This window comes from Lycium ferocissimum, unplaced genomic scaffold (assembly GCF_029784015.1).
Source record: "Lycium ferocissimum isolate CSIRO_LF1 unplaced genomic scaffold, AGI_CSIRO_Lferr_CH_V1 ctg17168, whole genome shotgun sequence".
NCBI classification, from domain to species: Eukaryota; Viridiplantae; Streptophyta; class Magnoliopsida; order Solanales; family Solanaceae; genus Lycium; species Lycium ferocissimum.
In genome coordinates, this window is record NW_026717048.1 from 1937 (window position 1) to 16050 (window position 14114).

A 14114-nucleotide genomic window follows, 5' to 3' on the forward strand; every position below is an offset into this window, starting at 1 on the left:
GTTGGGTCGTGACACTTATAACGTCCATAACTCTCTATTCCGATATTATATCGATGAGAGGTTTGTTGCGTTGGAAACTAGACTCAATGAACTTCAATTTACTTTTGTAACTCTTAATATACTAAAAGATATGGTTCTCTAAATTTGACCAAAAATTCTACCAAATTTTTCCAAATTTTCGACAAACTTATTTTCTTCGATTTGCTTGATCCCAGAACCTTTGGACTGTCACGCCCCAAAAATCACCCTAGACGTGACCGGCATCCTACGTCATGAACAATATCGGAAGAACATAAATGACACAATAATAACACTTGAACCCGCTAGGTTCAATATTCGCCTCCAACAGTATATAAAATAAATGTAACAAATCATGAATATATGAATTAAAACAGCAGAAGTCTTTATAATTTAAATAATTCAACCAAACATGATAGTGTACCCGAAAGAGTTAAACAACAACTCTGCTTCTACCCACATTTGAATGTATACTAAGGAGCTTCTAAGAATAAGGAATAAATGTCTAACTCAATGGGACGCAGCCCGGAAACTAATATAAATAAATGGAATTAAATAAATAGGGTGTCCCACAAATGAAAGTGGGGGCTCACCAAATCAGCAGCAACCGCAAGTCCTTCCTAAACGCCTGGAGTATCAAGAACCTGCTTTTCACCGTTACCTAACACACCTTCAAAAACAACAATGGTATGCCTGAGTACTTCGTACTCAGTGAGTGCCTCGGGGACAACAAGTAATATGAAAATAAGGTACAATAATACATAAAGAAGTCAGTTCTGAAAACCGTATGAAATCAGTGTAAAAACAGTTATTCAACTTGTGTATCTCAATAAGCATTATCAAACCCGATTAGGAAGCCTCTTGTCAATTACAACATTCAAATATGCCTTTTACAATTGATCAAGATTGTCAACAACAGTGCCATGAAAGAATAAGAATATCACACATACCAATACAGGCCCAAGAATCAAGCACATCGAAGGGGTAACCGTAGAGGTTCCCTTATCAAAGCGCACCACACCGAAATATGGAATTCTTGGTGGCTATCCTTCCTCCCGAATAGCTAGGAATTAATCGCACTCCGGGTAGCGAGCCCGGTAGTGGCCACTTTTCCTCCAGAATGGCTAGGCAATTACCACACTAGGATCCATAGTGGCTGCCCTTCCTCCTGAGTAGCTTGGTCAAACACAACAACAAAGTTCATAGCATAGAAGCCGATTCCCAATTTGTCTCAAAGTATGTCACACCATCAATTAGCATTAAAGTTCATTATGCCATATCGTAAAGGTAAATCATCTCGATGAATGTCTTGAAAACGTTTACACTTCTTTAACCAAGATTTCAATGTCATAATTCATCATGAAAACAATAATACCAATCCTTTGCCATCATCATTGATTATCTCTTATGGAGGAAAAACGATTATGATTTCATACACGTATATAGAGGATAATACAATCAAGGTTTAATGTGGGCTTGTTCCCTCACGCACACCAACCATAATCAAAGCAAGGAATATAATTCAAAAACCTGAAAAGTTCACCTTTTTATTCAATAAAGAACTTTTTAAAGGTGATATACATCCAAAACAAGTTTTCAAAAAGAGACATACCTTAATTCCCGCTCAAGCGTACTTCCCCCAATCCAATAATTATTCTACAATAATTTTAGATAGGAGAGGTTATAACTCTAACCTATTTAGGGTTTTCATGACTAGAACGTGTTCTTGAACACTTCATGAATCAATCATGGATTCTAATCTCATAGGACAACCTACACTAGTCTAAACCCTTTCAATAATATCACAAAATTCAAGGATCATACGTTATTGAAGGAATGTTAACTTCTCCCAAACGTCCCTTTCTTCTTCTCTTTCTTGGCTTTCAAGAATCTAGGGTTTGTGAAAGATGAACTAGTGTTAATTTGATGTTAGATTGATGTTGAAATGACTGGAATTGATCAAGAACATACCTTATATTTTTTGGGATGTTTTAGGGTTGTTTCCTCTCAGGAAGTCGGCCAAAATGAAGTGGGAATGAATATAACGAAGTTAGGCCTTTATAAAATTCGGGGAAAATCATTTCAGGTGTAAAATGGCCTGGTGTGTCGCCCAGGGCGGTGCACATAGTATCTATTTCAACGACATCAAAATTTTGAGTTTCCTGAAAATTTTACCTGGGGCGCCGCGCGGGGCGCAGCCTAGGGTGCCGCGCACGCCTAATTTTCACACTGCACAGATGATGCTCAGTAAAATAGGCATAACTCCTAGGACAAAGCTCTGTTGGATCTGAGCAACCGGCCGTTAGAAATCTACTTTAAGGATCTACAACTTTCATGAAGGAAGTTTTCCCAAATTCCCAACCTATTTTCACGAAACTGGCTCAGAAGTCAGACCTACTGAAATTTAGACGAGCTTGAGAACTCTTACGTACTTCACTATTTGGTATTGATCTTAAATCAACTATTTCCAGCCAAACTCATATTGATAGGACTTCATATGCCTAAAATGTCACATTAGTTCTCATTTAATACATTCATACCTGACTCAAATTTACGGATTGTTACATTATCCCCCCCTTAAGATCATTCGTTCTCGAATGAGAATCATGGTCTATAAAGAATTCACTAAACCACAAGTTGTTTTAAACAATACAACGATTCATCTATGTAGGATTTAATATGCTAACTCATACCTGCCATAGGAAACAAGTGACGATATCTCTTCTTCATGTCCTCCTCCGCTTCCCAAGTAGCTTCCTCGGTATAATGGTTTCGCCACAAAACTTTAACCGATGCAACATCCTTTGTTCTCAACCTTCTAACTTGGTGATCTAAAATCCAAACTAGTTCTTCTTCATAAGACAGAGCTTCATCAATTTCAATATCTTCATGGTGCAACACATGGGAAGGATCAGGTTTGTACAATCTCAACATCGAAATGTGAAACACCGGATGAACCATGGACATCTCAGCCGGTAATCTCAACTCGTAAGCTACCTTCCCAACCCTTTTTGTAATATTGTAAGGACAAATATAGCGAGGACTAAGCTTTGCCTTTCTACCAAAACGTATTACCCCCTTCATAGGTGACACTTTCAAGAAATCTTGTCACCAACGGCAAATTCCAATTTCTTACGCCTCATGTCTGTATAAGACTTTTGTCTACTCTGAGCGGTCGTGAGTCACTGCACAATAAGATTTACCTTTTCAATCGCCTCATAAATTGAATCGGGATCCAACAACTCTACTTCCGTTGGTTCAAACAAACCAATTGGAGACCGACAATGCCTCCCATAAAGAGCCTCATAAGGAGCCATCTGAATACTCGCCTGATAGCTATTGTTGTAAGCGAATTCCACCAGGGGTAGGTGTTCATCCCAACTTCTTCCAAAATCAATTGCACAAGAACGCAACATATCTTCCAAAGTTTGAATAGTTCTCTCTGCCTGTCCGTCAGTTTGAGGATGAAAGGCACTGCTCAATTTCACTCTAGTCCCCAAACCTTCTTGAAACGTCTGCCAGAAATGAGCAGTAAATTGCGTACCTCTGTCAGATATGATGGATGCCGGAACACCGTGCAACCTAAAAATCTCCTTCAAATATAACTTGGCGTACTTTATCGCAGCATATGACGTCTTCACAGGAAGAAAATGGGCAGACTTCGTGAGTCTATCCACGATCACCCAAATCAAATCAAACTTGGCCTTTGTGCGGGGTAGACCCACAACGAAATCCATGTTGATCTCCTCCCACTTCCACTGCGGAATATCGATATTCCGAGCTGGCCTCAGGCCTTTGATGTTCAGCCTTCACCTGTTGACAGTTCAAACACTTATCCACAAAGTTAGAAATATCAACTTTCATGCTCTTCCACCAATAGTGTTGTTTCAAATCCTTATACATTTTGGTGGACCCCGGATGAACCGAATATTTGGAACTATGAGCTTCCATCATCAATTCTTGTCGAAGACCATCAACATCAGGAACACACAATCTTCTTTGCAATCGCAGAACACTATTGCCAGTCCCAACAATAAACGAAGTGTACTTACTCTTTTCCACTCAATCTCTCAGCTTTGCCAGAAGCTCATCATCATATTGCTTGGATTTAATCCTTTCCACAATGTCAGACCGTGATGGTGTGATTCCCGCTAACTCTCCATCTTTAGCTTCATCGAGTCTGACCCCAAGACTAGCAAGCCTTCGAAATTCCTTCCCTATGGGCATGTTATGTGCACGCACATAAGCCAATATGCCCATAGATTTTCTACTCAAAGTATCAGCAACCACATTAGCCTTACCAGGATGATACAAAATGTTCAAGTCATAATCCTTTAACAACTCCAACCACCTCCTCTGTGTGAGGTTCAACTCTCGCTGCTTAAAGATGTATTGCAAGCTTTTATGGTCAGTAAAAACATCGCAATGCTCACTATACAAATAATGACGCCAAATCTTCAAGGCAAATACCACGACAGCCAACTCTAAGTCATGAGTCGGATAATTCTTCTCATGCTTCTTCAACTATAGCGAAGCATAAGAAATCATCGTACCACTCTACATCAATACACAACCCAAACCAATTCTGGAAGCATCACAATACACCACGTATCCACCAGACCCAGAAGATAAAGTCAAAATTGGAGCCGAAGTCAACTTTGTCTTAAGCTCTTGGAAACTCTTTTCACAATCTTCGAACCACTGAAACTTAGCAGTCGTCTGTGTCAATTTAGTCTATGGTAAGGCTATGGACAAAAACCTTCCACAAACTTTTTGTAACAGTTTGCCAAACCCAAGAAGCTATGAATTTCCATCGCACTAGTTGGTCTAGGCCAATACTTAACCGCTGAAATTTTCTGAGGGTCTACTTTAATGCTGTCACCAGTCACCACATGACCCAAGAAAGCCACAGACTAAAGCCAGAATTCACACTTAGAGAATTTTGCATAAAGCTCGTTCTCCTCAAGTGTTGTCAAAGTTATACTCAAGTGATTTGCACGATCCTCACGACTTTTAGAATACACCAAAATATCATCAATAAACACAACGAAAAAGGCTCAACTATGCCACTGAACTATCAGAAATTACTCATTTATGCCACTCGTCAATAGTTTGGCTCATTTATACCATCGAACTATAGGAAATGGCTCATTTATGCCATCAAACTATAGGAAATGGCTCATTTATGCCACTCATCAATAGTTTGACTCATTTATGTCATTACTCGTTACCAAAATGACTTATCCATGTCATTTTTTATTAACACCGATTTTATAATACAAGATATGACACGTGACCTCCAATTAGAGGTCTACGTCGTTTAATTAAACCAGCCCAATTTTAAATATCAAATTAAGAAAGCATCCGACCTATACACCCTGCCCACCCACAACCATAATCTAGTTGGAGGCCACGTGTCATATATGATATTGTAAAGTTAAATTTAATGAAATATGGTATGGAAGAGTTATTTTGGTAACAGACGATGGCATAAATGAGTTAAACTATTGATGAATGGCATAAATGAACCATTTCCTATAGTTCAATGGCATAAATGAGCCAACCTATTGACGAGTGGATAAATGAGCCATTTTCGATAGTTCGATGGCATATTTGAGCCTTTTCCGTAAACACAATAATGAAGCGATCTAGATAAGGCTTAAACACATGATTCATCAAATTCATGAATGAAGCAGGCGCATTACTCAACCCAAAGGACATGACTAGGAACTCAAAGTGCCCATAACGAGTACGAAAAGCTATTTTTGGGATATCCTTCTCCTTTATCTTCAATTGGTGATACCCAGACCTCAGATCAATTTTTCAAAAGAACTTAACACCCTGAAGTTGGTCAAATAGGTCATCTATCCTAGGAAAAGGATATTTATTCTTAATGGTAACTTTATTAAGTTGGCGGTAATCAACACGCCTCCTAAGGGAACCAAGGTGAGGAACTTGGTCGGATGAAACCTTTATCCAACAAGTCCTTCAACTGATTCTTTAACTCCCTTAGCTCCGCTGGAGCCATACGATACAGTGGAATAGAAATAGGTTGGGTGTCGGGAATAACATCAATCCCAAAATCAATAACCCTATCAGGCGGGATGCCAGGGAGATCATCGGGAAACACTTTGGGATAATCACTAACTATGGGAACAGATGCAAATTCAGGTACTGTGGCTTTCGTATCATTAACAGCAACCAAATGGTAAATACACCCCTTAGTAATCATCTTATGAGCCTTAAGATAAGAAATAAATCTATCCCTTGGCTTATCGATTTCACCCTCCCACACGATAACAGTCTCATCAGGAAAGGCAAATGAACTAACTTATGGCGACCATCCACATTAGCATAACACACGGACAACCAGTCCATCCTCATAATTACATCAAAATCCACCATCTCAAGTTCATACCAATCAGCCATGGTCTCATGTCCCTTAATCACAAAAACACAATTTCTATACACTCTAGAAGCAATAACAGGATCACCAGAAGGCGTATCAATAGCAAAAGGTTCGAATAAAGGTTCGGGTTTCATACCCATATCAAGAGCAAAATAAGGGGTCACATAGGATAAATTTGAATCCAGATCAATCAATGAGTAAGCATCATGAGAACAGATGGTAATGATACCTATAACCACAGCGTCAGAAGCCTCAGCTTCCTCTCTTGTTATTTAGCAAATCCAACCAGAGATAAGAAAGTGCAAGTAAGAGACATAGCAATAGCAGCACATGCATACTTGATACGTGGTACCAAGCCTTTCACAAAACGAGTCAACTTATACTTTTCAATCGGAATCATGTATAAAGCATACTTTGACAGATGGGTGAACTCCAAACTATACTCACGAACCGACTTGTTACACTGCTCTAGCTTTTCAAACTTCGTAGCCATAACAATTCTTTCCTCATCAGACAAGAACCTTTCTATGAACGCCTCTTCAAATTCAACCCACGTCGGAGCTAAAGCAGCATCACCCCTCTTAGATTCCCACATCTCAAACCATAAGTGAGCAACATCCTTCAACTGATAAGAAGCGAGCCTCACAGCTTCGGAGTCCTGGGCATTCATTGCCCTCAATGCCTTGAAGGTCTCATCTATAAAGTGCTAGGGGTCATCTACCTCTCGTGACCGAAAGAACTCTGGTGACTTTAACTTTAGAAATTGCTTAAGTCTACCTCCACCATGAGGTCCCACACCTCCATATTGCTGCTGAGTCACAACCAATACAGTTAACTTTTGAATAGCCATTTGCATAGTACTAATCTCAGGTACATCCGCAATAGGAACAGCAGGAGCAGGCAGTGCTGGAGGTAGTGCTTGATTTCCAGCATCATTTTCATTACTAGCATTCGCGCCCCAGAGATTTTGGTTAGCCCTCGCGGGTTGTGCTCGGTTATCGTTCTTGGATCGCATCAGAGCCATTTCTGCAAGGCACTAATTAACGAGCAAATTAGAACGATCCTAAAAGAACTTGAAGCGCTATGGAACAATCTAGAATAAAGAAGAATAGGAAACACCTATAAATGTCCTGGGAGTTTCTCAGTTATGCAGGTGATCAGGCTACACAAGGAAAACTCCACTAGACACAGCTCCACAGACACCGACAATAATCCTAGGACGTATTTAAACCTAGGCTCTGATACCAAGCTTGTCACGCCCCAAAATCCACCCTAGACGTGACCGGCATCCGACGTCATGAACAACATCGGAAGAACCTAAACGACACAATAATAACACTTGAACCCCCTAGGTTCAATATTCGCCTCCAACAGTTCATAAAATAAATGTAACAAATCATGAATATATGAATTAAATAAGCGGAAGTCTTTATAATTTAAATAATTCAACCAAAATATGATAACGTGCCCGAGAGTTAATCAACAATTCTTCTTCTACCCACATTCGAATGTACACTAACGAGCTTCTAAGAATAAGGAATAAATGTCTAACCATCGGGACGCAACCCGAAAACTAATATAAATAAATAGAATTAAATAAATAGGGTGTCCCACTAATGAATGTGTGGGCTCACCAAATCAGTAGCAACCGCAAGTCCTTCCTAAACACCCGGAGTATCAAGAACCTGCTCTTCACTGTTGCCTAACATACCATCAAAAACAACAATGGTATGCCTGAGTACTTCATACTCAGTGACTGCCTGAGGGACAACAAGTAATATGAAAATAAGGTACAATAATACAAAAAGAATTCAGTTCGGAAAACCGTATGAAATCAGTGTAAAAATAGCTATTCAACTGGTGTATCTCAATAAGCATTATCAAACTCGATTAGGAAGCCTCTTGTCAATTACAATTTTCAAATATGCCTTTTACAATTGATCAAGATTGTCAACAACAGTGCCATAAAAGAATAAGAATATCACACATGCTAATACAGGCCCAAGAATCAAGCACATCGAAGGGGTGAGCGTAGAGGTTCCCTTGTCACGGCGCGCGCCACACGGAATATGGAATTCTCGGTGGCTATCCTTCCTCCCGAATATCTAGGCATTAACCGCACTCCAGGTAGCGAACCCGGTAGTGGCCACTCTTCCTCCCGAATAGCTAGGCAATTATCACACTATGATCCATAGTGGCTACCCTTCCTCCCGAGTAGCTAGGCCAAATACAACAATAAAGTTCAAATCATAGAAGTCGATTCACAATTTGTCTCATAGTATGTCACACTATCAATTAGCATTAAAGTTCATTATGCCATATTGTAAAGATAAATCATTTCAATGAATGTTTTGAAAATGTTTACACTTCTTTAACCAAGATTTCAATGTCATAATTCATCATGAAAATATTATTACCAATCCTTAGCCATCATTATTGATTATCTCTGTTACACCTCGGAAATTTCCCCTTAGTATATAAGCGAGTAGGCTCGCGAAGGACATGACGTATACGAGGTTGGATAAGCAGGAAGTACAAATTGATAGTCTAATTAAGATTCCAAAGGCATCCGAGTTGAAGCAAGAAAGTAGTTAAGGGAATCGAGTTATAAGTTAGTGTATTGGACGCAAACTAGGAGTATTGAGTTAATGATGCCTTAAGAATGTTGTGGAGAAGAGTTATGACGCCCCCGAGATTCATAATGAAATGATAAACAAGTGCTAAGAAGGCTCTATAAGGATTGAAGATCAAACGAAATGACGAGAACCATTCCGGTGGAACTGTGAGTTCCACGACCATGTTCCACGGACAGCACAAGGTTCCACGACCCGTGGCTGTGTCCGTGGAACATCGCCCAAAAGTGTGGCTGGCTGGTCGTGAACCACGACCAGTTCCATGGCCAACAAGGGTTCCACTTCGACCGTGAAGCTGTCCGTGGAAGTCCCACCTACCGAACCTCTCCAAGTCTTTAAATGTTAAGTCCACTTCATTTTATTCATTCTCAACCACGACTTCAACCTCTCCACACCTCTAGAAACTTCTAAACATTTCATCCACAAGAAAACTAAGGAGATCAAGGATCAATAACAAGATTTGAGGAGAATCAAGCTTAAGAAACTCCATTAAAGCTACCAAAGTCAAGGAATTCCAAAAAGAAGAAATAGGGTTTTGTGCTAGAAGGTGTATTATCATCCAAGGTTTATTCCTCTACCATTCGAGGTAAGTTTCATGAACTTTAGATGTTGATTGAAGTATTATTAGATGAAACACTTAGATTATGAAAGAGTATGAAAAATGGGTCATAAATGGGTAGATTATGCCATCGTTGAATAGTAGTTGAGGAGAATCATGAAAATGGTTATGTTGAGATTGTGAATGTGTTATGAATGACATTTAGAGCATGGAATAAGTATTATAAGTGAACAAATGTGACAATGAACCGTAGTCATGAATATGGAGAATTTAGGTGAAATTATGAAATGCGAATCATGGGAATGAATGACGATTGTTGTTAGCGATATTGTGATGGCTGTTATGGGTGTTGGAAGTTGATATGGAATATGGCGAGGAACGTAGTATAAACAAAGGGAACGCTGCCCAATTTTCTTTAGCCTTAAGAGGCATGGTTTTGTAATTACCTAGCCCAACGACGATACGAACTCTCTTGAAGGTAAAGACGAGACATCAAAGGAGGACGAGCAAGCTATAAAAGTAGTTAACGACAAAGGTGTTTAATTACCCTTCCTTCCAAGGCATGAATCTTATATACGATTTCCCTCTTCCTTCACGGATCTTTTATGTTCCTTGAGACAAAATGTCTACGTCCATGAGTAACGAGACCTGGATAAGAAATACGCTATGAATGCAATAAAGACTCTAGAGACCACGATATAATGTTATTGTGAGATCATGATGAGGATCACGATCCATTGGCATTTCTTCTTATATGTACTCGCCTTAAATCGTAAATTCCTCCAAGGTGAGATATGACTCTTATGCTATTCCACAACATGACCGGGGGTTTACGACCTACGTCACCCCCACATAAACATGGCCACTCTCGAGCTTAAAGTATGTACATGTATACGTAACTAAGGATGCTAAACTACGGTAAAATTATGATAAGCCGCGATATGTGTACATGAATTAAATGTTAATGGTGACAAGTGTATGAAATGCATGGTATGTGTGATGATATGATTCCACCGCGCCTAATTGGCGGGACACGTCTCTACGGCGGGCTGCTATGATTCCACCGCGCCTAATCGGCGGACATGTCACCGCTATGGCGGGCAGCTATGATTCCACCGCACCGAGGAAGGCGGACATGTCACCACTAGTGGGCTGCATGGGGTGGTTACCCGGACGCGGGTAAAAATACGATGACGTATGATTGATGTAACGATGCTTGCATGCTATGATAATGTATGTGATGTATTTATGTATGATGAATGTATGTGAGCGGTTCATATGTAAAGATGGTACGAGTTATGCCCTCATCTCATGATTTACGATTTCCGGGATATGTTTGTTTCATTTTCGCCTTACATACTCGGTCACAACGTTCGTGCCCCGACGTCCCTTTTCTTTGGACGTTGTGTTCATGCCCACGGGTAGGCAAGAGACGGTGCCGATCCCCAGGAGTCAATGGGCGATTTGTGAGCACTCCATCGTCTAGGTGCTTTGATTATTCTTTTGGTACATATATGTATATTTATATTTTGGGCACGATAGGGTCCTGTCCCGTCTATATGTCTAATATTCCATTAGAGGCTCGTAGTCACGCGTGTGTGTGGATAGTATGGCCCATGGTCTCCATGTATATGTATGTGTGTACGTATGTATATTATTTTGATAGCCGAAGGGCTTATGTTTATAAAGGTTAATGTATTCCGAAAAATACAGGTTTACATGATTACGAGTATATAGTATGAATGATAAATGATAGCGGGGATATGAGCGGTGTTCGGTGGTTAGCCCCGGATACCCGTCGCGGCCCGTAGCTCGGGTCGTGACAAAAGTGGTATCGAGCCATTCCGGTCCTAGGAAGTATCTACGAGCCGTGTCTAGTAGAGTCTTGTTTATGGTGTGTTGCGCGCCACGCTAATAAACAAGGGGCTACGGGGGCATTTAGGAAAAGTGACCATCTTTCTTCATATGAGATCGTGCGATGAGCGACGTTGTATAAGATATACTCCTCCCTAACGAATGTGCTATGATTTCAGAAATGCCGCCAAAAGCTAAAGCCGCCCAGAAGGGCAAGGCTACGACAAAGAGGCGGGCAGAAAGAGAGCCGCCTATGAATATAGATGATGGAGAATCACATCATGAGGCTTTATCTAGTGCCTCCACTACTCCTCTGTCACGGAGGGGCAAGAAAGGGCTTCGAGCTCGACTCTCCTATCCCTCCGGTTCCTCCACCGGTCGCCGCCAACAAGTAGCCGAGGCTATTAATTTGCACACAATTGGTTGCCGCTCGAGCTGACGGCAGGCAAATACGGGCCCAAGTGATCGTGCAACTAGTACTAGAGCTCGTGACTTCATGAGCCTCAATCCTCGAGAATTCTTTGGGTCCAAGCGATGAAGACCCGCAAGGCTTTATTGACGAAATGTTGAGGACGTTGCGCATTATTCATGCTTCGAGACCGAATCGGTGGAGTTGGCATCATATAGACTCGAGATGTGGCAGTTTTATGGTATAATAAGCGGAGAGCATCGAGCGAGAAAATGCGCCTCTCCTCCCGTGTGGCAAGAATTTGTTGATGCTTTCATTCGCCCTACTTTTACCTCCGAGGTCCGCCGAGCCGGAGCGGACAGATTTCTGAATTTAAAGCAAGGGAGTATGAGTGCCGGGAATACCTTTCAATTCAATTCTTTGGCTAGATATGCTCCTACAATGGTAGCCGATATGGGCGGCAAGGGTATACGAGGGTTTGTGAGTGGCTTAGGGCCACATCTATTTAGAGGATTGTGGCCTCGTTGCGGACAGGGATGGACATTCCGTATTCAAGCCCATGCCCAAAATGCGGAAGGGCAGCGAAGCCTCCGCGAGGGGTGATCGTGACGTTGATAGAGGGCAAGGCAAACGGGCAAGATCTACGGGCGCGAGAGGTGATTATAGAGGCGGATCAGCAGAACATATTCCGGACACTCCGAAGCCGATCGATTGACGAGCGCACCTCCCCGGTTTACAGGCGGGAGGGTACGATCGTTCTTATCGATCTCGACGGGGTCGGAAGTTCGAGAGCCCCGAGGTTCCGTTTGGGGGAGATTACGATCGAGGGAGACCACCGGTTCCCGATGCGGTCGGTCTGCGAGAAAATTGCACTCGGGCCATGTCGCGGGGCACCGTCATATTTCAATTGTGGGCAGGTAGGACATTTGATGCGAGGCCCGTCCCTCGAGATATGACGAGGGGGCTCGGCCCGGGGGGTCCGCGCAGTTCTTCTTCCGTACGCCCGACGGGGCAAACTCCCCATTTTATCGAGGCCGAGGTAGAGGTCGAGGGGAGCATCTACGTCGAGTGCCACACGGCCCCGATTATATGCTTTGGCGGGCGGCGGATCTCGAGTCGTCCCCGGATATGGTTACGAGTATACCGTCCGTATTCTCTCATGATGTATATGCATTGATAGATCCCGGGTCACGCTATCTTATATTACTCCATATGTTGCTAACCGCATTGGGGCGAAGCCCGAGCCGATTAAACCTTTTGAAGGTATCTACTCCGGTTGGTGATCCGTGATAGCGAAACAAGTGTATAAAGATTGTATAGTTGTCTTATGCGATCGCCAAACCAAGGTCGATCTAGTGGAGCTTGAAATGATAGACTTTGATGTAATTATGGGTATGGATTGGTTGGCCTCTCATGTTATGCTAATGTTGATTGCCAAATGAAGATAGTTCGATTCCAATTTCCGGGGAGAACCCGTGCTGGAATATGGAAGGTAATACAATGCAACTCCAAGGGGTAGGTTTATTTCCTACCTTAGGGCAAGGAAAATGATAGCTAAAGGCTATATCTACCATCTAGTCCGAGTTCAGCGACAGGAAGCAGTCCCCAACTCTCCAATCTTGTTATATCCGGCATTTTGCGTGAAAACTTGGAATAACCTTGAGTTGTAAGGAATAAGGTTATGTTTGGATTTCTACTAACATGTGTACATGCCGGTTATGGAGACTTGAATGCGGAAACAATGGAGAAGGCCTAAGGGCAAAATTGGAATTTTTAGAAATTTGTTCGGGAATTGCAATATATGAATTGTGAACAATTGGGCCAAAAAAATGAAATCGAGGCCCAATTATTTGGAGAGTGGCCGGCCAAGTGGCCTTGGCCCATGTCCATTTAATTGTCACATGACAATCATGTGACACAATTAAACAAAGGAGCATATATATATATATGGGATAGTCTAGAAATTTCAAGAAAGTAGAACAAAACAAGAAAAATCAAGAAGAGAAAGAGAGAAGAGGCCGTCGGCCTTGAAGGAAAGAAAGAAAGAAATTTTTTTTCAAGCCATCAACTTGTTTCCATAAATCTTGTTTTTGGTGAATTAGTAGCAAGTTCGATACGCTCTTCGACGTGGTACCATTAGCTAGGCGAAAGAACTACGTTTGCGGAAGATTGGAATTTGAAGAATAAGGTATGAATTTATTCTTTTATGTTATGGAATAAATATGTGTTTTG

The 14114-nt window shown here is 41.5% G+C and overlaps 1 protein-coding gene across 1 annotated transcript; it reads right to left on the bottom strand.

The window, feature by feature from the left end:
• Positions 1 to 2711: 2711 nt before the first annotated feature.
• Positions 2712 to 3102, bottom strand: LOC132042691 (uncharacterized; the record flags this gene model as incomplete). Its single annotated transcript, XM_059433218.1, has 1 exon — positions 2712 to 3102. A coding segment is annotated over exon 1 (391 nt), but the record flags the coding sequence as incomplete, so codon positions are not given.
• Between the last annotated feature and the right edge of the window lie 11012 nt (positions 3103 to 14114).